The sequence below is a fragment of the Manis javanica genome, chromosome 5, assembly GCF_040802235.1.
Source record: "Manis javanica isolate MJ-LG chromosome 5, MJ_LKY, whole genome shotgun sequence".
Lineage (NCBI taxonomy): Eukaryota > Metazoa > Chordata > Mammalia > Pholidota > Manidae > Manis > Manis javanica.
In genome coordinates this window covers 44,823,494-44,849,574 of record NC_133160.1, presented here as the reverse complement: position 1 = coordinate 44,849,574, position 26,081 = coordinate 44,823,494, and the positions used below count along the sequence as shown (strand labels likewise).

General features: G+C 39.1%; 1 protein-coding gene across 8 annotated transcripts in view; it reads right to left on the bottom strand.

Annotated features, from left to right (window-relative positions):
* The window catches only part of CFAP61 (cilia and flagella associated protein 61), a 422,179-nt gene that overhangs the window by 383,854 nt on the left and 12,244 nt on the right, over positions 1-26,081 (bottom strand). For all 8 annotated transcript variants that reach the window (XM_073236976.1, XM_073236977.1, XM_037022518.2 and 5 more), the window contains 4 exons: positions 23,404-23,480; positions 22,537-22,604; positions 22,221-22,347; positions 290-422 (listed from right to left, as the gene is read on the bottom strand). In XM_073236976.1, coding sequence (XP_073093077.1) covers positions 290-422; positions 22,221-22,347; positions 22,537-22,604; positions 23,404-23,480 — 405 coding nt within the window. The remainder of the gene's footprint in view (positions 1-289; positions 423-22,220; positions 22,348-22,536; positions 22,605-23,403; positions 23,481-26,081) is intronic.

Genomic DNA, 26,081 nt, shown 5'->3' with positions numbered 1-26,081 from the left:
GACTAATGGGGTATGTGGGGGGGACGTGTTGAAGGGAGGAGTCTAGTAAACATAATGTTCCTCATGTAATTGTAGATTAATGATACCAAAAGAGAAAAGAAAAAGAAAAAGAAAACAGAAAAATATGCAAGAAAAAAAAAAAAGTGGGCCTGGCACGCCACCTGGACAGGCCCAGGGAAGCAGAGAAGGTGATGGCATCTCCAGGGGTGCCAGGCAGAAGCAAGAGCAACTTCGCTCACGTATCTCATCTCTCTCACTAAGCATATCCCCACGTGGATTAATCACCAACCTCACATATGACAGCATGATTCTCTTCATCTTGGGCTTCTATTAGTTCAGCCAAGAAGTACTCGCCATAAGTTTTCTTCAGAACTGTGTCATGGTGCATAAATATTGGCATGAGATCATCATGATCCTCTACCCTGTTGAACAGAAAGGCTTATGTTCAGTATTCGTTCCTTTAGCGGTGCACTCACTATGTGTCAGACCCCGTACGAAATGCAAAAATACAGCAACATGTTTGTGAAATTAACTTACATTCTAAACAGAGAAGCAAGGCTCATAGGGATAATGGAATGCTTTCCTGAGATGACAGGAAGAGATGGTTGTAGAGCCATATTGTGAAGTCAGTTCAGCTGACTTATACCCTGCACTAAGTCAAAATTCCCTTCAAAAATATTCCTTTATTTTGACATTCCTTTTGAAAACTGATAGCAGGAAGCATGAGCACAAACAGAACATTTGAGATGAGACTTTGGCTCAAGGGCCAGATGTCAACACTGTGGATCATGTGACCAGTTCTGCCACAACTCTTCCAGCATCCTGCTGGATCTGATCCCCCAATCCTGCCACAGTTTCACTCCCCAAGTCTAAATGCTTTAAACTGAACCCAATGCACTCTGGATAAAAATCTCCACCAAGCCACCAGGATGAAAGCTTTACTTCTGGTGACACAGGCTCATCTGTGGAATGATATTGGCTTTTCATCACTAATAAGCCTCTTGCGATACAAAATACATATATGAAAAACTAGGTCTCTGCTCTATAAAATCTCAGAGCTAATGAGGAAGCTAGCTGACAGACGATGGTACCAAGGAGAAAACACAGAGATGATAACTAATGGGGATTAAACAAAGCTCCCCAGGTTGACCACTTTTCTTAACACCTCATCACCACTGTCTGGAAGGAGACAGCAAGGGATCTTTATCCAGGCAACAAGGATATTTGCTTGTTATAGTGTAAACCTAGCTATGATGTCATCACCACCCAGTCTTATTACACATGCCATGGCATCACAGGAATTCTCTAGTGGTGAATCTAAAATATCGGGCCAGAAACAAACACCAACTTTATTTTTAGGATGGATATGACTGTATTCTCATGCCTTAGCCATTCCATAAGTATTTCAGCTCTGTGCTAATTTTTAAAAGTAGTCCTTGACCACTTGCCTGTTTTGTGTATATGTGACCAGTTTAAGAGTTACCGGTGGCCATCTGTGGCCAGATATACTGAGGCTCCAGAGTAAATGCACTGAAGGCTCCTGGTGCTATTTCGAAAAGATTGGAGAATAAATGACACAGTGTAGTTGTCACAGCCTGGGCTGGGAAGCTGGAAGCCTGGGTCTGCATTTAACATCTATGACCTTGGACAAGTCACTTCAACTCTCTGTGTGACAATTCTCTCATCAGTCATAAAGACAGTAAATGTTAGGATAATATGTGACTTGTTATTGCTATTAACATTATTACTACTTAGGTTGGAAAGGTCAAGAATAGCAATTGAAGTGCAGCTCCAAACACAGCAATCCCATCAGATGCACACTTGCTCTGCTCAGAAAGAGTTGGCTGAGGCGAACTGCCATCTGCGGCAGACTGAGATAGACCACTGCCAGCAGACAGACAGAAAGGCAACCCTACCAGTCTACCAACAACAACTGCGGCTCTACCAAAAAGGAGAATCAGGCACTGGAAAGTAAAGAGTCATGAAGTTCTGGGCATCAGAGGATGCCTTTTTCATAAAATCATTACTTTCTAGACCAGGAAGCATAACAGGTCCACCTAATACAAAAGAATCACAGAAACCCTGACAAAAATGAGGAGGCAGAGGAATATGTTCCAAACAAAACTACAGGATAAGACACCAGAAAGAAGACTAAATGAAACAAAGAACACCAATCTTATAGATAAAGATTTCCAAGCAACAGTCATAAATAATGCTCACTGATCTGCAGAAAAGTATTGAAGAACACAGGGAGGACTTCATCAAAGAGATAGAAACATTGAAAAGAGCCACTCACAGCTGAGGAATACAGTAACTGAAGTGAAATATACAATGGAGTGAATGAATAACAGACTTCTGTGAGGAGAGGAGATAATCAATGAGATGTAAATTAGAGAACAGAAACATAAGAAAACTGAGGAACAGAGAGAAAAAAGAATTTCTAGAAATGAAATAATGATAAGAGAACTGTGTGACTGATCCAAACAAACAACATTTGCATAATAGAGGTATCAGAAGGAGAAGAGAAAGACAAAGGGATAAGAAGTCTCTTTGAAGAAATAATTGCTGGAAACTTCCACAATTTGGAGAAGGAAATAAGACACCCAGGTCATGGAACTTCAGAGAGCCCCTAACAAAAGGAGCCCCAGGAAGGCAAGACCATGACATATAATAATTAAATGATAAAGATTAAAGATAAGGAGAGCGTATTGAAAGCAGCCAGGGAGAAAAAAGATAACTATAAGAGAAACCCCATCAGCCTTTCAGCAAACTTCTCATTAAAAACTTCACAGGGAGAGGATTAAAGATAGCAGCATGGAGGCTTCCTCCTAAAACTGGATACAATTAGAAAATATAGTTGGTGCAACTAATACTGAGAGAGCAACAGGAAAGGGGACAGCGCCACAGTGCATACACCTGGAGAAAAGAGCAGACTTCACCAAATGGGGTAACATACCAGAGCTGTGGCTCAATGGGACCTGAGCCCTTACAACACCCAGCTCACCGGTGGGAGGAAGAGAAACTGAGCAGGGAGGGAGTAGAAGGCTTGGGACTGCTGAATACCTAGCTCCAGAGATCAGCGCTGGGAGCACAAACCTACATTTCATGGTGCTTTCATCATACTCTTCTGATTATGGGGTTGGAAAGCTGGGACAGGCGGAGTTCCTGGGGAGACTGGGATTCGCTGCTTGTGGAAAGCAGGGATCCATATCCAGCTGCTCTGGGACAAAAGCTTATATCTGTGTGCTCTGCCCACTGGTTCAGGCAGTGGAGACAGGCACAACAACCGGGAAGCGGGGAACAGCTCTTTCCTCCCACCAGGCACCAATACTGCTCTCCTGTGACCCCAAACATGGCTTCAGGGGTTGAGCAGCTCCAGAACAGAGCTTCTGGACCCTAGAGGGCACCATATACAAACAAGAAATGCCAAAGAAACCTCGTCCAGAGTAAAATTATTAATACAACTCCTGAGAAAGATTTAAATGATATGGACCTCGGAATCTTCCTGAAAGGGAGTTCAAAATAAAAATCATCAAAATTCTAATGGAGGTACAGAAAGACATCCAAGACCTCAGGAATGAATTCAGGTCAGAGATCCAATCATTGAAAAGCACGATGGAGGGTATTAAAAGCAGGTTGGATAATGTGGAGGAGATGATAAATGAAATAGAAACTAGAGAAGAGGAATACAAAGAACTTGAGGCACAGAGAGAAAAATGGATGTCTAAGAATGAAAGAATATTGAGAGACTGTGTGACAAATCCAAACAGAACAATATTCGCATTAAAGGGATACCAGAAGAAGAAGAGAGAGAAAAAGGGATAGAAAGTGTCTTTGAGGAGGAAGTTGCTGAAAACTTCCCCAATCTGGGGAAGGACATAGTCTGTCAGGCCATGGAGATCCACAGATCTCCCAACACAAGGGACCCAAGGAAGACAACACCAAGACACATAGTAATTAAAATGGAAAAGATTAAGGATAAGGAAAGACTGTTAGAAGCAGCAAGAGACAGAAATAAGACCACATACAAAGGAAAGCCCATCAGGCTAACATCAGACTTTTCAGAAGATACCTTCTGTAACATCAGACTTCTATAAGCAATATACAGAAGGAATGCTGAGGTCAGAAGGGAATGGCATGATCTATTTAATGCCATGAAGCAGAATGGCCTGGAACCAAGATTACTTTATCCAGAAAAATAATGATTTAAATTTGAAGGAGGGATTAAACAATTTCCAGATAAGCAAAAGCTGAGAGAATTTATCTCCCACAAATCATCTCTATAGTCTATTTTGGAGGGACTACTATAGATGGAAGTGTTCCTAAGGTTGAACAGATGTCACCAGAGATAATAAAACCACAGTAAATAAAGTAGAACAGCTAATTACTAAGGAAATGCAAAATTCAATTAACTATCCCCAAAGTTAATCAAGGGATAGACAAAAAGTACAGAATGGAGGAGGAAGAGAAAGAGAAAAGAACCTTTAGATTGTGTTTGTAACAGCATACTAAATGAGTTAAGTTAGATTCTAAGATTGTAAGGAAATTAACCTTGAACCTTTGGTAACCATGAATCTAAAGCCTGCAATGGCAATAAGAACACAGCTATCAATAATCACCCTAAATGTAAATGCACTGAATACCCCAATCAAAAGACATAGAGTCACTGAATGGATAAAAAAACAAGACCCATCTATATGCTGCCTACAAGAGACTCACCTCAAACCCAAAGACATGCACAGACTAAAAGTCAAGGCATGGAAAAAGACATTTCATGCAAACAACAGGGAGAAATAAGCAGGTGTTGCAGTACTATTATTAGACAAAACAGACTTCAAAACAAAGAAAGTAACAAGAGATAAAGAAGGACATTACATAATGATAAAGGGCTCAGTCCAACAAGAGGATATAACCATTATAAATATATATGCACCCAACAAAGGAGCACCAGCATATGTGAAACAAACAGTAACAGAACTAAAGGAGGAAATACAATGCAATGCATTTATTTTGGGAGACTTTAACACATCACTCACTCCAAGGGACAGATCCACCAGACAGAAAATAAGTAAGGACACAGAGGCACTGAACAACACACTAGAACAGATGGACCTAATAGACATCTATAGAACTCCACATCCAAAAGCAACAGGATACACATTCTTCTCAAGTGCACATGGAACATTCTCCAGAATAGACCACATACTAGGCCACAAAAAGAGCCTCAGTAAATTCAAAATGATTGAAATTCTACCAACCAACTTTTCAGACTACAAAGGTATAAAACTAGAAATAAATTGTACAAAGGAAGTAAAAAGGCTCACAAACATATGGAGGCTTCACAACATGCCCCTAAATAATCAATGGATCAATGACCAAATTAAAATATAGATCAAGCAATATATGAAAACAAATAGCAACAACAACACAAAGCCCCAACCTCTGTGAGACACAGTGAAAGCAGTCATAAGAGGAAAGTATATAGCAATCCAAGCATAGTTAAAGAAGGAAGAACAAACCCAGATGAATAGCCTAACATCACAATTATCGAAATTTGAAAAAGAAGAACAAATGAGGCCTAAAGTCAGCAGAAGGAGGGACATAATAAAGAACAGAGAAGAAATAAAGAAAATTGAGAAGAATAAAACAATAGAAAAAATCAATGAAACCAAGAGCTGGTTCTTTGAGAAAATAAACAAAATAGATAAGCCTCTAGCCAGACTTCTTAAGAGAAAAGGAGAATCAACGCACAGCAACAGAATCAGAAACTAGAAAGGAAACATCATTACGGACCCCACAGAAATACAAAGAATTATTAGAGAATACTACGAAAACCTATATGCTAACAAGCTGGAAATCCTAGAAGAAATGGACAACTTCCTAGAAAAAAACAACCTTCCAAGTCTCACCAAGGAAGAAACACAAAATCTAAACAAACCAATTACCAGCAAAGAAATTGAAGCAGTAATCAAAAAACTACCCAAGAACAAAACTCCCAGGACAAATGGATTTACCGCAGAATTTTATCAGACATACAGAGAAGATATAATCCCATTCGCCTTCAAGTTTTCCAAAAAATAGAAGAGGAGAGAATACTCCCAAACTCATTCTATGAAGCCAACATCACCCTAATACCAAAACCAGGCAAAGAACCCACCAAAAAATAAAATTACAGACCAATATCCCTGATGAACGTAGATGCAAAAATACTCAACAAAATATTAGCAAACTGAATTCAAAAATACATCAAAAAGATCATACACCATGACCAAGTGGGATTTATCCCAGGAATGCAATGATGGTACAACATTCGAAAATCCATCAAGACCATCAACCACAAAAACAAAATGAAGGACAAAAACCACATGATCATCTCCATAGATGCTGAAAAAGCATTCAACAAACTTCAACATCCATTCATGATAAAAACTCTCAGCAAAATGGGTATAGAGGGAAAGTACCTCAACATAATAAAGGCCATATATGATAAACCCACAGCCAACAACATACTGAACAGTGAGAAGCTGAAAGCTTTTCCTCTGAGATTGGGAACAAGACAGGGATGCCCACTCTCTCCACTGTTATTCAACATAGTACTGGAGGTCCTAGCCATGGCAATTAGGCAAAACAAAGAAATACAAGGAATCCAGACTGGTAAAGAAGAAGTCAAACTGTCACTATTTGCAGAAGCCATGAGATTGTACATAAAAAACCCTAAAGACTCCACTCCAAAACTACTAGAACAAATATTGGAATTCAGCAAAGTTTCAGGATACAAAATTAACACACAGAAATCTGTGGCTTTCCTATACACTAACAATGAACTAATAGGAAGAGAAATCAGGAACACAACTCCATTCACAATTGCATCAAGAAGAATAAAATACTTAGGAATAAATCTAACCAAGTAAGTGAAAAATGTATACCCTGAAAACTATAAGACACTCTTAAGAGAAATTAAAGAGGACACTAACAAATGGAAACTCATCCCACACACTTGGCTAGGAAGAATTAATATCATCAAAATTGCCATCCTGCCCAAAGCAATAAACAGATTTGATGCAATCCCTATCAAATTACCAACAGCATTCTTCAACAAACCGGAACAAATAGTTCAATAATTCATATGGAAACACCAAAGACTCCAAATAACCAAAGCAATCCTGAGAGGGAAGAATAAAGTGGGGGGAATCTGGCTCCCCAACTTCAAGCTCTAGTACAAAGCCACAGTAATCAAGACAATTTGATACGGGCACAAGAACAGAGCCACAGACCAGTGGAACAGAATAGAGACTCCAGACATTAACCCAAACATATATGGTCAATTAATATTCAATAAAGGAGCCATGGACATACAGTGGGGAAATGACAGTCTCTTCAACAGATGGTGCTGGCAAAACTGGACAGCTGCATGTAAGAGAATGAAACTGGATCACTGTCTAACCCCATACACAAAAGTAAAGTCAAAATGGATCAAAGACCTGAATGTAAGCCATGAAACCATAAAACTCTTAGAAAAAAACATAGGTAAAAATCTCTTGGACATAAACATGAGTGACTTCCTCATGAACATATCTCCCCAGGCAAGGGAAACAAAAGCAAAAATGAACAAGTGGGACTATATCAAGTTGAAAAGCTTCTGTACAGCAAAGGACACCATCAATAGAACAAAAAGGCATCCTACAGTATGGGAGAATATATTCATAAATGACAGATCCAATAAAGGCTTGACATCCAAAATATACAAAGAGCTCACCCACCTTAACAAACAAAAAGCAAATAATCCACTTAAAATTGGTCAGAGGAGCTGAACATACAGTTCTCCAAAGAAGAAATTCACATGGCCAACAGACACATGAAAAGATGCTCCACATCGGTAGTCATCACAGAAATGCAAATTAAAACCACAATGAGGTATCACCTCACACCAGTAAGGATCACCACCATCCAAAAGACAAACAACAACAAATGTTGGCAAGGTTGTGGAGAAAGGGGAACCCTCCTACACTGCTGGTGGGAATGTAAATTAGTTCAACCATTGTGGAAAGCAGTATGGAGGTTCCTCAAAAAGCTCAAAATAGAAATACCATTTGATTGGGAATTCCACTTCTAGGAATTTACCCTAAGAATGCAACAGCCCTGTCTGAAAAAGACAGATGCACCTGTATGTTTATCACAGCACTATTTACAATAGCCAACAAATGGAAGCAACCTCAGTGTCCATCAGTAGATGAATGGATAAAGAAGATGTGGTACATATACACAATGGAATATTATTCAGCCATAGAAGAAAACAAATCCTACCATTTGCAACAACATGGATGGAGCTAGAGGGTATTATGCTCAGTGAAATAAGCTAGGCAGAGAAAGACAAGTACCAAACAATTTCATTCATATGTGGAGTATAAGAACAAAGAAAACTGAAGGAACTAAACAGCAGCAGAATCACAGTACCCAAGAAAGGACTAACAGTTACCAAAGGGAAAGGGACTGGGGAGGATGTGTGGGAAGGGGGGGATAAGGGCAGGGAAAATGAAAGGGGGCCTTACAATTAGCATGTATAATGTTGGGGGGCATAGGGAGGGATGTGCAACACAGAGAAGACAAGTAGTGATTCTACAGCATCTTACTATGCCGATGGACAGTGACTGTAATGGGGTTTGTGGTGGGGACTTGGTGAAGGGGGGAGTCTAGTAAACATAATGTTCTTCATGTAACTGCAGATTAGTAATAACAAAATGAATTAAAAAAATATATATAGGGGAAACTTCTAAATATAAAAATAAACAGAGTAAATTAAAAAAACTTCACAGGTTAGATGGGAGTGGTATGAAATATTTAATGTATTGAAACAGGAGGACTTTCAACCAAGAATCTTCTAGCCAGCATGCTTATCATTCAAATATGAGGGAGGGTTTAAAAATTTCCCAGATAAATGAAGGCTGAAGAAATTTATAACCATTAAAGTGGCATTACAGGATATGTTAAGGAGACTTCTGTAGGTGGAAACGTTCTTAAGCCTAAATAGTTTTCACCAGTGAAAATAAACCCACAGTAAATGCAGTAGACCAATTACTTACCAAGCATGTACACAAATAAAACTAACTAAAATAGTAAAACCAACTACACACAAAGTCAGTAAAGGGATGTACAAACAAAAAATGCATATTATGACATCTAATAAATAAAGTGTGGAGGAGGAGGAGAGAGAAAAAAGCACTTTTAGACCATATTTGAAATAGAGCAGTCATCACCTTAATATAGATTGTTATATAGTTAGGAAGTTATCCAGGAGCCTATGGTAACTACAAGCCTAAAGCCTATAACAGAAAAACAAAAAAGTTAAAAAAGAGAAATCCAATTATGACATTACAGAAAACCATCAGTAACAAGAGAAAAGAGAGGAACTACAAAAACAACCAGAAAACAATTAATAAAATAGCAATAAGTACATACCTTGCCTATCAATAATTACCTTAAATGTAAATGAACTGAAAGCACCAAACAAAAGACAAAGAGTGACAGAATGGATAAAGAAATAAGACCCATCTATATGCTGCCTACAAGAGACTCATTTCAGACCCAGAGACATACACAGACTGAAAGTGAAAGGATGGAAAAGATATTTCACACAAGTAATAAGGAGAAAAAAGCAGGAGTAGGGGTAGTAATATCAGACAAAATAGACTGCAGAACAAAGAACAAAAAAGAACATTACATAGTGATAAAAGGATCAGTCCAACAAGAGGATATAACCATTATAAATAACTATGCACCCAACATAGGAGCACCTAAATATGTGAAGCAGGTACTGGCAGAATTAAAGGAATAAATAGACTGGAACTCATTCATTTTAGGAGACTTTAAGAAACCACTTACATCACTAGACAAATCAACCACCCAGAAAATAAATAAGGAAACAAGCACTGAATAACACATTAGATCAGGTAGCCTTAACAGATATCTACAGAACATTCCACCCAATAGCCGAATGGTACACATTTTTCTCAAGTGTACATGAAACATTCCCTAGAATAGATCACATACTAGACCACAAAAAAGATCCTCAATAAATTTAAAAATATTGAAACTGTATCAGACCACAATGCTTTGAAACTAGAATAAATTATACAAAGAAAACAAAAAAGCCCACAAACACATGGAGGCTAAACAACATGCTTCTAAACAAAATAATCAATGGATCAATGAACAAGTCAAAACAGAATTCAAGCAATACATGGGAACAAATGAAAACGAAAACACAACAGTCCCAAATTTGTGCGATGCCATAAAATTGATTCTAAGGGGGTAGTACATAGCAATACAGGCCTAGCTCAAGAAACAAGAACAATCCCATATAAACAGTCTAAGCTCACTATTAAAGAAACAAGAAAAAGAAGAACAAATGAACCCCAAAGATAGTAGAAGAAGGCAGACAATAAAGATCAGGGCAGAAATAAATAAAACAGAGACAAGTACAACAATAGGAAAAATCAACAAAACCAAGAACTGGTTCTTCGAGAAAACACACAAAATGATAAACCCTTAGACAGACTTATCAAGAAAACCAGAGAGTGTACACAAATAAACAAAATCAGAACTGATACAAGATGGATACCACAGAAATATGATGAATTATTAGAGAATTCCATGAAAAATTATATGTCAATAATTTGGACAACCAAGAAGAAATGGACAACTTTCAAGAAAAATACAACCTTCCAAGATTGACACAGGAGGAAACAGAAAATCTGACCAGACCAATTACCAGTAACAAACTTGAACTGGTAATCAAAAAATTCCCAACAAACAAAAGTCCAGTACCAGATAGATTCACAGCTGAATTCTACCAAACATTTAAAGAAAGTTAATAACAAATCTTCTTAAAGTATTCCAAAAAGTAAAAGAGGGAATACTTCCAAACTTATTCTATGAAGCCAGCATCTCTCTAATACCAAAACCAGGCAAAGACACAATAAAAAAAGGAAATTTTAGACCAATATCCCTGATGAACATAGATGCAAAAAGCCTCAACAAAATTAGCAAATCTAATTTAAAAATACATCAAAAGGATCATCCACCACAACCAAGTGAGGTTTATTCCAGGAATGCAAGGATGGTACAATATCTTAATCAATCAACATGGTACACTACATTAACAAAAAGAATAAAAACTACATGATCCCCTCAATAGATGCTGAGGAAGCATTTCACAAATTCAACATCCATTCATGATAAAAACTTTCAACAAAATGGGTATAGAGGGTTTGTACCTTAACATAATAAAGGTCACACACAAACCCACAGCTAACATCATACTCAATGCTGAAAACCTGATCCCCTAAGATCAGGAACAAGACAAGGATGTTGACTCTCACCACTTTTAATCAACATAGTACTGGAAGTCCTAGCAATCAGACAAAAAAAAAAAGAGATACAAGGCAGCCAAATTGGTAAGAAAGAAATTAAATTGTCACTATTTGCAGATGACACAATATTATATATAGAAAACCCTAAAAACTCCACCAAAAAAACTATGAGAACTAACAACTGGATTCAGCAAAGATGGAGGATACAAAATTAATATACAAAAATCTGCTACATTCCTACATGCTAACAAGAAACTAATGAGAAATCAGGAAGGAACTCCATTTACAATTGCATCAAAAAGAATAAAAACCCCAGGAATGAACCTAACCAAAGAGGTGAAAGATCTGTACTCTGAAAACTATAAGACACTGATGAGAGAATTAAAGATGACATCAATAAATGAAAACATCTCCCATGTTCACAGATAGGAAAGAATTAACATTGTCAAAATGGCCATCCTGTCCAAAGCAATTGACAGATTCAATGTATTCCCTATCAGAATACCAATAGAACTTTTCAATGAACTAGAGTAAATAATCCTAAAATTCACATGGAATCAGAAAAGACCCCACATACCAAAGCAATTCTGAGAAGGAAAAACAAAGCTGGAGGGATTACACTTCCTCATTTCAAGCTATACAACAAAAGCTATAGTAATCAAAACAGTATGGTACTGGCACAAGAACAGACCCATAGATCAAAGTGACAGAATAGAAGGCCCAGATATAAACCCACACATGTATAGTCAATTAATATACGAAAGGGGAATGTGGAAAAGACAGCCTCTTCAACAACTGGTGTTGGAAAAACTGGCAGCTACATGCAAGAGAATGAAACTGGATTACTGTCTAACTCTATACACTGAACAGATCTAAATGGACCAAAGCCCTAAATGTAAGACATGAAACCATCAAACTCTTAGAAGAAAACAGGCAAAATCTCTTGAACATAAGCATGGATATTATTTTTCCTGGCCACAGCTCCTTGGGCAAGGGAAACCAAATAAAACATGAACAAGTAGGACTACATGAAGCTAAAAAGCTTCTGTATAGCAAAGAACACCATCAGCAGAACAGAAAAGCAACCTACTGTATGGCAGAATATATTTGTAAACAATTTATCCAATATGGGGTTAACATCCAAAATATATAAAGAACTCATATGCCTCAAGATCAAGAAAACAAATAACCTGATTAAAAAATGGGTAGAGGACCTGAATAGACATTTTTCCAAGGAAGAAATACAGATGGCCAACAGGCAGAAGAAAAGATGCTCCACAATGTGAATCATCAGGGAAATGCAAATCAAAACTACAATGAGATATCCCCTCACCCCAGTTAGAATGGCCACTATCCACAAGACAAGAAATAACAAGTGTTGGCAAGGATGTGGAGAAAAGGAAACACTTGTACACTGTTGATGGGAAAGTAAATTGGCACAGCCACTATGGAAAGCAGTAAGTTCCTCAAAAAACTAAAAAAACAGATATACCATACAACCCTGTAATTCTACTTCTAGGAATTTACCCTAAGAAAACAAAATCCCTGATTTGAAAAGATAGATATACCCCTATGTTTAGTATCACATTATTTACAATAGGCAAGTTACAGAAGCAACCTAAGTGTCCATCAATAGATGAATGGATAAAGAACATGTGGTATATATACACAACGGAATATTATTCCGCCATAAAAAAGAAATACTGCCATTTGTAGCAATATAAATTGACCTAGAGGGTATTAATACTAAGTGAAATAAGCTAGGCAGAGAAATAAAAATACCATGTCATTTCACTTACTTGTGGAATATAAAAACAAAACAAAACAAAGTGAACAAAATAGCAGTAGACTCATAGACACTGAGAAGTGACTGGTGGTTATCATGGAGGATGGGCTGAGGGGAGAGGAAGGGGGATAAAAGAACATAAAAATTCTCAATCATAATATAAGTTGATCACAGGAATGGTAGTACAGCATGAAGAACATAGCCAATGATTCTGTAACATCTTCCAAAGTTGACAGATACTAACTGCACTAGTAGAAGTAAGGATTTAATAATACGAGTAACCACTAGAACAGAACACTGTGTTGTATACTCGAAACCAGTATAAGATTGTATGTCAATAATACAAGTTTTAAAAAGGAGAGCAATTGAAAAAACATTCAAAATCAGTGCATGGAATGGAAGAGGTCATCACTGCAGAAGCTCGAATCATTGCATGAGTTGCCCATTGAGCACTATAGCTATAAACTTTCCCTTCCATCCACTAGCACTAATTACTTAAAACTCTTTATCTCACTTCCTTACTCAAAAACTTTTACCAGCCTCATTGTTTCTTGGATGAGCACAGAGCATTTAGCCTCATTTTTAAGACCTCTCTCTTTTTATCCTTATCACCACCAACAACACAAGTTGATCTACTCATTGTCCCTACAAGGGGACCATCTTTCCTCCATCCACCTCTGTTCCCATGCAGAGCTGACCCCTCATGTTTTCCAATTCAAGCAAGCTTCAAGGCTCACCTTCCTCCCACATCCTTCAGTGTCTCATCTTCCCAGCCTCCTTTCCCAGGAACCCAATGATGCAGTCAATCACTGGATACCTATGATCCACTTCTGGTGTTAATGTCAATGTGGGGCATGTTCCCAATCAAGTAACATACTCTTAGGGGACAGAGAGGGAGTTTTGTACTTCCTTGTGAGAAAGACTCTCTCCTTGACCAAACTCTAGCCAGGATACTCTGATCCTTATTCTCTACCTGGCCTCACCTTGGCTTAAAAGACTTGAACAAACTCGAACAGTTCCTAACAGGTAAAGGCTATGATCCTAGAATGACCCTGTTCTCCCTGGAAGTGCTGAGGGGTGCCATTGCTGAGCCAGTTTTCCACAGAAAAGACATGTGGCCCCAGGGAGTATATGTGGGGACCCATGCAGGCATCTCCACAGCTCCTCTACTTAGCCTCTGACTCCACTAACTGAGAAACCTGCCTAGTCACTTCAACACTAAGCCTTGGTTTCTCATCTACAAAAGGGTCAGGGGCAAGGATAGTGGGGAGGGTACAATGTGGTGAAATAAGGGACTCTGGCAGGCACTTGCTCTGGGGAGACTTTACATGCCTGGCCATGTCCTACACCACCTTGAAACCCCCACCAGCAGGCTCCATCTGAGCCCTAGGACCTAGGTTAAAAGAGCCCACAATCCCCACACTGTGTTCCAAAAACAACTCACTAACAACCTGTCAGTTGCTAAAAGAAGTAGCTTTTCTCCACGAAAAAGAGTCCTAGAGAATATTAGTTTTTGAAAAAAAAAAGCTATTGTAGGAGAGAATGACCAACAAATCCATTTTTAACATTTTACCAAAAAAAAAAGTCCACACTGATATTTATTAAAAGAGATAACTATTTAAATAATGGGGAAAGGATTCAATAGGTGGACTAAGACAGCTATCACATAGGAAACTCTAGAATCAGCTGTGTACCAGAGGCTTTTATCTGTACAAGGAACAGAAAACATTACTCCATGGATATAAAGGTACTCCAGGAATAAAGGTTCAGTGAGACCCAGGTCCATAAGCCTAATCATGAGCCCTCAGCAACCCATTAACAAAGTTATCCATAATTATACCTCAATAGTAATTCTTCTGGGAAAATAAGAAGAAAACATCCAAATCATAGAGCTCTGAAGAATCTCTCCCTTAGCCCTTCCCCAAAATGGATAAAAGAAACTTGTTCTGCTAAATGCATTCCTTAGGGTAATAGATATGATCTTGCATCAACCCCATTGCTAATGATAAAGTATGACATCAGCCTTGCAGAGTCTCAAATGGCACGACAAAGTCCAGCCCTGCAGAAGCAAAACACACCAGCTATGGAAAACAATTCATCCAGTAAAATGTTTAAATTCAAGCACCCCGAGGCAATGAGTACTGCCGACCACTCAAATAGGAGAGCCATGACGTCCTGGGAATTCCTATGGCCCAGTAGAGCCACATGCTGGCCCCTCGGTGAACCACAGCATTTCAGTGGTGATGACTATGGAAGGTTACAGCTTATCAGCATAAAGTACGATGGGATTCACACCATTCTCCAAGTGAAAAGTAACATTCCTTTGTATCTTCCATTTAGCACATGGCTTGGAGGAGGGAACAGTGTCCTTGTTACTACACTCAGTCATAGAATATTTTATTTTAATTTGTTTGGAAGAAACAAAACGTCCATTCCACAAAGGCTGATTGATCATTCAGGCACATATATGTCCATCAGACTCTGAAATCCGTGCCAAATGAATGTGGAGAGGAATCCAAAGATTAAGAAAACCAACAGCCTCTCAAGGACACTTCACTTGGGGTATGGGTGTCCTCTAAACCCAGAATATGCAAGGTGAAGGATGACAGAGACCTGACTTCCTGGAAGGTGGGGGAAAGAAGAACAAATTCACCCCTCATTTCTACTATGTCAGTTGGCTGGGCTTTTAAAGAGCATCGTGACACCCAGACCCCACAAATGTGCCAGCTGATTGAGGCACAGTCTTTGGTGACAGGGAGATGTAAAACTGCTTCAAAGCCTCAGTATCCTGAACACTCTTCTGTGTAACAAATCCTACAGGAAAACCCACGGGCTAGCTTCCCTCAAGCATGGGAAGTGTGCACCATTTCCCTGTCAGCAAAGAAACCACCACTGCAGGTTCACAGATGGAAGTTTTCTCCTAGGGACCGTATCAACAGCAGCAGGCCACCTGTTCACTCGGAACACTGCCATGGCCTCCTCTCTCTTGTCTGATGATATTTTCCACATACAAACAGGATTTGCATTTCATTAACTACACTTAAAGATGTACCATTGAAAAAGTAACTTTGATATCATTTTAAATGCTATAAATATTGTGTTTCTTCAAACCTGAGAGTGTGTGTGTATGTGTGCATATGATTCAAGAAACCAATGAATGAAGAAAAAATTCATAAAGAATCCCATTTAGTGGTAACACTAAAGAAATGCAGTGTATTTTGGTTAAACCAATCTTTTACCTGAACACCATCTCAGCTTGGGGTAGGAGAACCTACAGTCAACTAGATTTTTCTTTTTTCCGATGTGTAAAACAAAGCCCCTTTTTCTTTCCAAGATCTCTTGTGACCTCTACTGGTGATCTTTAAGAAAATCAAATTCATCAGTTCTATATATTCTATTTGACAGCTTTAAAATGGGTGTTGGAACCATTTACCTTATACTCCTTGGAAAAATGTCATGATTGTAAAAGTTATAGAGGATTTTGAACCCTAAATGATGTCAAAGAACATTCCAAGCCAATTCAAGACCCCTGCCCTTTATACCACCAGGATCTGATCCAAAAGTCTATTCTGGCATACTATCACTCCAGTTGGATTGTTAACCAAACTGTATTTGCTGGGTCATTTAGTAAGACTCAAGAAAATCAATGGTGAAACTCCAATTGTGTTATCCCTTCTTTTCAGATGCTTTAGAATTTTCATAACTAAGCATCAGAGTGTTCATTTGTATGAAGTATCACAGAAGTCAAGATTAAGTGGGTTCCTGAAGAGCATGAGGCTATCAAATGCTCAATAAAAATAATTGCTTTAAGAAGTAAAAAGTTAGTATTTAAAAACCACCAATATTATGCTTTAAAGTCCTAAATTTTCTTTCATCTATTTTAAATAGCAATAATATGACCCATTTTGGCTAACCATTGTTATCAACATCAAAAAATATTCCACGTTAGTTATTTTACAACACTGTCTGACAGCAAATGATCTTTTTCTACTGAGTCCTCCCCCACCCCCATGAGAATTTGAAAAAGGAAGGTTTTTGCCAAGAAAGACCATTCCAGTAGTTTCTGAGAATATCTCAAATCTACCACCAATGATTAATCAAGCCACTAGAGATTATAAAGCTGTGTCCACAGCAGCTATGCTTTCTTTCAGATATTATGCAAAATACAGAACAATAACTTCAATAATTAGTATGTAAACAGAGGGCAGAGTATATCACAATTTTCCACATAGTTAAATCAGAAAAACAGGCCTAGGGATTACAGTGTTAATTTGCTGGTTCTAAATATGTTGCTAGGTAAAGACAGAAGGATAATTACATCCCCTACTCTTCACTGGTTTAGTGTCTTAAGAATTGTAATCTTCACCATTATTAGTGCAAGCAACCACTGATGAAATGGATGTTGAAAAATAAACGTGGGGGAAATAAGAGAAACAAGCCAGCCTAAGAGGAACAAGCCCCCCGTTTTGAGAGAAATCTTCTGCATCTGTGGATGTTTTGTTGCCCTTGTCTAGCTTGGATTAATACTCAGTCTATAGGCACAGACCTGATCATCTACATTTGCCCTCTTACAGCACTAAATTATGTTTTCTACCTTTATCTTGCATCTACCTACCACTCCAGCATTTTATTTAAATAATAATAGTAATAATAATAATAAGGGAGAAATGTGGGATTCACATATAAATCAAGTATAAAAATCAAACGAATCATATCTGACTTGATTGTTTATAATTCATGATGCGTGATCAAAACTGAAAATTTCTGTGATATGACTGCCCTTGCACTGTTCACCATGTAAGAACTTATTCACTATGTAAGAACTTGTTCACCATGTAAGAACTTGTTTGTTATGCTTCAGAAGATTGGAGACTGTTGAGAATTAGGCTTGGGGCTGATTAATGATTGTGCATTGAGTCCCCTATACAGAATTTTATTGTTGTTAACAACCATTTGATCAATAAATACGAGAGATGCCCTCTCAAAAAAGAAAAAAAAATAACCTTTTTGACTTGAAAAATATAATTCATTTTATTAAATGAACCCATCCTCCAAATGGCAGGAAAAAAATGATTTTAGAATGAAATAAAGACAAAGGAACATCAATTGTTACACTACTTACATGACCCTAAAAATTCACAGAAATTTCTCATAACATAATGAAAAACCTGCCTACTTCTGAATGCTTTTACAATAAAACATTTTTAAGGAATGCAATTTCCTGAAGGGCAGGAGGGGCCATCTGCCTGTGCTGATCCTAGCAAGAGAAATTTCATAAATCAGGAGAGAAGATTTGAAAGGTGTGAGAGAATCAAGTAAAAATGTTATTTCATTCACAAAATTCCTTTACTTCAGAATGTGTTTGGCTTGTATTAGTATTTATATCATGATCAAAAAGGTTTTATAAGGAGAATTAAAATATGAACAGTTAGCTATGAATAAAAGAAAGTAAAGAAAAATAGTTCTCTATAAGAAATTTTCCTCTCTCTCATCCTGAATTAGTTGGATAATTTGTATTTGAACTTACCCTATTCCTTAGTAATCTTTTTTTAGATACATGCTGTCTAGAGATTCACATAGAGAGTAGAAACTGTTTATATTTCTTACATAATATTCAACATCTGCCTCCTTCTGTTTTCCTTCATCACTAAACTTCTCTAGAGAGCAGTGACCACTCACTTGTGTTCACTTTCTTACCTCTTATTTATGCAGCTCACTGCAATTTGATTTCCAAAATCTAACTCTGCCCTTCAAGGAGGAACAAGACCGGACCCCAAACCAAGTGGCCTGAGAGGCCAAGTTTGGCACAGAGGAGCCAAAGGGATGAGCTTGGGAAAAAGCTGAGGTCCAGTTGCTGGGGAAGGCAGAGTTCAGAGTCATGAGAATAAGAGAAAAAGAGTACATCAGGATGGGGCAGGGTTAGGGCTGGAAGCAGAGGGAGAGGCCAGTGTCAGGGCAGGCAGCCACCCTTCTTCTTACTCAAAATTCATCTGACTTTTCTTTAAAGATATTGAATCATTCAAGTTACTACTTAATTAAATGAGTTTTGGTGGTCTGTGCTTTTCAAGGAATGAGCCCATTTCATCTAGTTTAGAGTTGTTGTAGAGTTGTAGTATTCCTTTATCCTTTTAATGCCTGTAGAATCTCAGTGATATCACCTCTTTCATTCCTGATACTAGTAATTTGTCTTCTTGTTCAGTTTGGCTAGAAGTTCATCAATTTTATTCAGTTCATCTGTGTCTTTTTAAATTTCCAAATCTAATGGTCTCTTCTTTGTACTCAAATTATTTGATTTCTTGCATCATTTGCTACTTTAATAGTCTTACTTCTGCCAAACCTACTCTCCCTCTCTTCCAGTTTTCTCTATTATCATTAACAGTTCATCTTTCGAAATTATGCCCACTTCTCTGCTTTTTCACTTGAAATTCTCCCCCTCAACTAGACAATCTCCTTTATTCTCATGATCTCCTCACTCACGAGAGGACTTGTATTTCCAACTCTCTCCTGTCCATCTAATGCTACTATTTCTACTTCCAGCTAATGAATCCACCATCCCCCTAAACTTGAAACCTCTGAGTCACCATTTAACACATTTTAATCCTTCAATTTATCTTTGCAACAAGCAACAAAGTGCACTTTCCCTCTCAAGCATTTCTTCACCTCCATGCACCTCCCCTGATCTATATCCTATCTGGATTTCTGACTTCACCCCACCTGAATTCTAGCAGTTATCATTTCTTGGCCAAACTGTCCTGTGTTCCTCCTCTATAAGCCCCTGGCCACATGAAAATCAGTTCTTTTAACATACAGCACATGCCATGTCTCTCTTCTTCAGTGCTCCCGGCTGGCTCCAAGACAAAGCTTTCTCACTGTGGTTCTTCCTTTGCTATCCAGTGGTCTGCTCATCCTCCTCACACCCTGAACAGTCACCACACCTGCCTACCTGCCTGGTAAAAGGCATTCCAAATGCTCTCCTGCCTCCATGCCTTTGCCCATTCTATCCTTCTGACTGAATCATGACTCATCCTTCCTAAGAAATAAAGCAGCTACCTTTTTTCTTTTTTCCATGAAGCCTTTTTTCTTTTTCTTTTACATTTCTCTTAATTGAGATATAACAACATACGGTAAAATGCACTGATATGAAGAATGCAGTTCGATGAGTTTTGACAACTGCATATACCACAATCCATATATAGAGTATCACCATCACCCAGGAACCCATCACATCCCTCCCAGTCTCACTACTCCCTCCCTCCACCAGAGGCAACCACTGATCTGATTTCTTTCTACAGATTAGTTTTGTGTGTTTTGTACATTATAAAAGTGGAATCAACAGTAAATGGTCTTTGTTTCTATGTCTGCCTTCTTTCACTGAGCATGAACTTTCTGAGACTGACCCACCCTACTGTATATATAAGTAGTTGATTCCATTTCATTGCTGAGTAGTATATGCTGCAGGAGTGCACCACAGTTTGTAATAGGAAACATTTACTTGTCAGTGGGCATTTAGAATTTTGTTTGTTTGTATGAAAAGGTTTGTGTGAAACTGTTTACATCCTTCTCTGTCCTTTCTTCTTCCAAGCCACAAAGCATTACAGTTTATTGTAGATGGGTCTCTTTTCTCCATTTAACTATAATAATATTAGTAAGATTAACAGTATTATTTAATGTTCTTGGGCACTTACATGTGACAGAAGTGTGCTATGTACCTGACTTTCACCAGCTCACCCATCACTGCAACAGCCCCATGCAGTCAGCAATACACTTTTTGTTCTGACAGAGGGGAAACTGATGCCTGCACGGGCCAAGTTCCTTTTTCAAGTTAATCCATCTGGCTAGTAGTAGAACCAAAATTAGAATCTAGGTCTACCTGATGTCATTATTGCAAATTCTTAATAATACTCCTTGCCTGGTAAATAGTAGGATTTCACTTTGTAAATTTTAAATTCAATACTTTCTGAAGAAATCTAGACTCATCAAATAAGGCTATGGCTGAATGAATTTATTCTTCCCTGAATTAATTCTTTGTGAATTTATTCTTCACTGATAAAGCCAAGTCACCACTCTTGTGAAATGATTTCATATGCACTCTTATTTCAAAACATCCATTCTGTTTTGCTCACAATTTCGTGAGTCAGAGATCTGGAAGACTCAGCTGGGCAGTCCTTGTTTGGGGTCTCTCAAGCAGTTGCAGAGACACTGGGGCTCTGCTTGGCTGGATGTCCGCAATGGTCACTCACATGGCTGGCAGTCACTGCTGCCTGTTGGCAGGAGCCCCGCTGGGGCTGTCCTCCTTGGTGCCACAATGTGGCCTTTCCAGCACAGTGATCTCAGGCAGTCAGATTTCTTCCCCTTATTTCCTCCAGAACGAGAGTCCCAAGGGAGTCAGGCAGAAGCTCTCCAGCCTCAGTCACCCAGCACCCCTTCCAGCACACTGTGTGGGCTGAAGCAGTCAATCTGTCCAGAGTCACAAAGGGACACAGACCCCACCTCCTGATAAAAGGAGTGGCAAGGCCATAGTATAAGAGAGCTTAAAGCATGGAAGATGGTGCCATGGCCATTTTTCAAAGATAGAATCTGCCACAGCCATCTCCTTAAGGTCGCTGAACTTCGGGACATGCCATGTGGGCCACTGATAGTAGAGACCTTCAATTTGGAAAACTCATCTTTGGGGTCAAAGAATCCTCATTCACTAATGTCAGAAAAATGGGAGGGCTTTACTGGGAAAACTAAATAGGCAGATCCATTTTTAAGTTTGTTTTAACTGAAAGTTATTTCACTCAGTGTGGGGCCAAGGATTGTGTTTACAGAAACCCACAAGTAGTAAATGCACAACTTTGCTGGCCACATAGCACCAAATGAGTCTCGTCAGCTCTTTAGTCCTGCAAATTATGTCACCAAGGGGGACTGTAAACATCTCCAAATGAAGTAATGCTTATGGGTATTATGAGACAATTTAATCCAAGCTATAAGCACTTATAGTAAGAATGGGCAATTTAAAAACTCTTCTTGAGGCAGCCATCAGGGTAAAGCTTAAGTACCAAAAGTCAGGGCTCCAGCCTTACCTCGCTTTGCGAATGTGTAGCTGAGGGTAATGGTTGTGCCTGTGACATACATGGACGGCCAAGTCCTCATCATACATCAGACTTGGGACATTCCCCACTTGATCAAACACAGTAACAAGAGTGGAGCCTAAATCACAGAGACAAAGAAATGAAGCCTCCTATTATCAAAAAATAACTGGCTTCCATTCTAAATTGTGTTAGTTGTTACATAACCACATAGACACATTATACACTTTGGACATTCCCAAAAGCACCATTTTAAGCACGAATTACCTGTATAGTAGCTGGGGACAGGAGGTAGTTGAGGAGAGCTTACCTAGGCTCATGTGGGATGGCACTATGAGAAAGATGAAGTGCAGTTCTGGCACTGCCTTAAACACGGTCCTGGCAAGGGAAAGAGAGGTGGAATGTGTGTCAGTAACAATACAACCCCTAGCTGGCACCTGGATGAAACAAATGCCTTCACTAAAAAAATGAGGCATTCATAAATCCACATGGGCTTCTTTGCTCCTGGCCTGCAAAGGCAGAAACACCATTTCATTTTCCCCTACGTGTCCCTGGATTCCAAACGGCCCCTTTGCTGTCTGAATAAAGGGTGCCATGTTCAACAGATTTCTGCTAATATTAACCTCTGACCTGGCATCTGGATGGTGTGGTGTGACATTACAAAGTGACTAGAAAGCTGAGGCCACCTCCCAGTGCGGGCTGTCAGAGATGTATCACCATCACCTAGTATCCCCATTGATCATATTTCTGCATGCCATATTATTCAGGATGCTTCTGTAATCTGTCATGTTAAATGTTTCTAAAGGTAAGAGTGAAGAAACCTATTTTTAGAAACATCCAAGCCTGCGACACTACTTTTTCCCTATTTCCCCCAAAATCTTTTTTTTAAAGGAATGCACTGTTTCCTGAAATGATGACAGTTAAATATGTGTGAAGAGAGCATCAATTCAAAGAAACCAATTTTACTTTAGAAATATCACTACTATTCAAAGTAAATGCTTTCATAAATAGCCATAAATTACAAGCAAATTAAATACCTCAAAGAATTTCACATCCTTTAAACATATTTTACAGTTATGCACAGTCTCCTGTGTATCATTTTGGCATTAACGTGTCTTGTCCATGGTGCTGCTGCCAGTCCCCCAACATCACTGTCTACCAGGCCCCAAACACTCACCGAATAATCTCTTTGCAGCAGCCAACAGAATATTCATCTACAGCCACAAAGAGGTGCATGAACAACGTGTTCAGAGACTGCAGAAGAAAAGAAGACAAGATTAAAGGCTGAGTCAGCATTCAGGCTGTGTAAGAGCAGGGTGGGAGGTGGTCAGAGGGCTTGGAGCAGTCATAGACATAACTGCTTGGGGTTTGTGGATGGTATTTTATGTCTAAAGTAGTAAGACACCCAGACAGTGTTGGAGCTGTCTCACTGACTCTGTTGGCCTCCTTCTGTCCTCTTCACTCAGAATTATTCCAGGAATCAGGGGTTGTAAATGAGTTCAGCATATCTGGCCCTTTCTCCTACCCTCACAAACCAGCTGTAGGGAGGGGAGAGCCTGCGGCAGAGTGAAATCCATTATTAACTCGTGGTAGTGTCCTCGGGGGTGTCTATGCCAAGTGAAAGACAACTGCCCTTTCCCCAGGCCTCTTGAGTCAACAGCTGCTGCCCTATTCAAGCGATGGGAGGGGAAGATTCTCTTATGAATTTGAAGGATGGAAGGCAGATGCCACATTATGAATCCAACAGTTTGTTTTGTTCAACATTCCCAGAGTCAGAATAAAATATTACTCTTGGGAACCAGAAAACCTGGGAACTGAAAACTTAAACTAGCAAAATTCGAATGTGACTTTCAGGTTAAATCTTTTCACGTTTTTAAAGAGTGTTTCCCCATAACTTCTGAAGCCTTTTCAAGTGGCCAAAATAAGGAGTAGCGTTCTATACACCCACACACTGGACTGCCCAACTCAGTAACCTGTATTTACAGGAAAATCTTCCAGTTCCACAAAGAACACCAATGTGCAGTGGTAGACTGGCGAGGGTAGTGCCCACCTACATCAGGACACCAGGAGTGCTGTGTTTCTCGTTTGCTAAGCAATTTTACAGATGGCCTTAGGTTCCCACCTGCACATCCGTGTGCCTTGGTCTCCCCTCCTGCTGGGTGGTGAGTGACTTAAGAACACTCGGTCAGAGTGTTTACCAGGAATAAAATAGCAAGAGAAGAATCATAACCTTGGTTCATGAACTTGAAAACACCCAAAAGGCAAATGACACAAACCCCAAAGTCCAGCTAACAACTGCAACACCACCAGTAGCGTAAGCCTTGCCCACTTGCTACTAGCCAAAGCCTTAGCAGCCTTACTTCACATCTGCGTTACATTTTCCAGGGAACTAGCCTCAGAGGTACATGGCTTACTACTCGCTGACATCTCCCCAGTTCTCTCTTCTATCAAAAATACTATAATTCAAGATTTAGTCTTTAGCTTTAAGATAAACATCATTACTTCAGTTGCAAATGCTCCTCGGGAGGGGTAACACATCAAGCCTTAGGGCTCTATACTAACACTGTCCAACAGAAAAATAATTTGAGCTGCAAATGCAAGTCACATATGTAATTTTACATTTTCCAGTGGAAGCATTTTTAAAAAATAAACAGGAGAAATTGTTTATATATTTTATGCAACCTAATACATGTAATTATCATTTTAGCAACTAATATAAAAACTGTAAGATATTTTACACACTTTTTTCCCATTTAATATTTGAAATCAAGTGTATATTTTATACTTACAGAACATCTCAATTCAGACTATTCACATTCCAAGTGCTCAATAGCTACATACGGCTGATGGCTACCATACTGAACAGCCAATCTCCCTTAACTGTTGTAGGAAGTAGTTTAAAAAGAAATGATAATAAGAGAACAAGAAACAAAAGGGGAAAGAATTCATGAATAATGGTATTAATTTATAATTTTCAAAAAGGTAAAATCATGGCCCTATTGCAAATATAATCTTGATTACACATCAACCCATTGATGAATGAGGTGACCAGTGAGACAATAAAAATGGTCTGTCACACTTGAGGGGCTGGCTACCTTAGGCAATCTAATGGGGAATGTTAGAATAAGGTGATTGGGCTAGATACAAAACCACTAATGTCCTACTGGGCTGTAAACAGTAACCTTTGACCAGATAGAAATTATTTAAATTGCAAATGGACAAGAATCTACAAGTTAATCACTGTTCCTACACAACTGTAACATAGCTGTCAAAAGAAAGTCAATCAAAGGCATAAGCATTGGACTGAGAGCACCTTTTTGGCCTATTTCAAAGTTTGAGGTAACTTTTCTCACAATGGTAACTGGGTGTACAGGGTGGAGAGGTGGAAGAGAGACAGAGGACCAAGGGAAGACACCACTTAACTGAAAAAATGCTGGTTAATGGGCTGGAGTGTGTGTGTTCAATTCCAGTGACAGGCAAGCGTGCTGCCCACCATCATGCCTCTGGTTCTCCACAGAAACTGGGGCCAGACACTGCTGTGGCTCTGGCAGGCTGAATGCAGGGAAAGCTCAGGCCTGGCACCAGCCCCCAAGGCCCAGCTCCCTGGCAACTGCTGACCTGGCTCCCATTAGCTGACAGGCTGTCACATGCCCATAGCAAAAAGACATCAGAGTCTTTGAGGGCACTTTGAAAATTCTAGTGTGACGAATCTGAGACTGTTGTCATCATTACGGGGGCAAATGTGCAAACAGCAGGTGCCCTGCCAGAATACTGAAGACCTTGGACACACTCCTGGAGTGTGGAGACTGGGGAAGCACTCATCCTAATGCTCCTGCTGATTCCTTCCTCCCACCC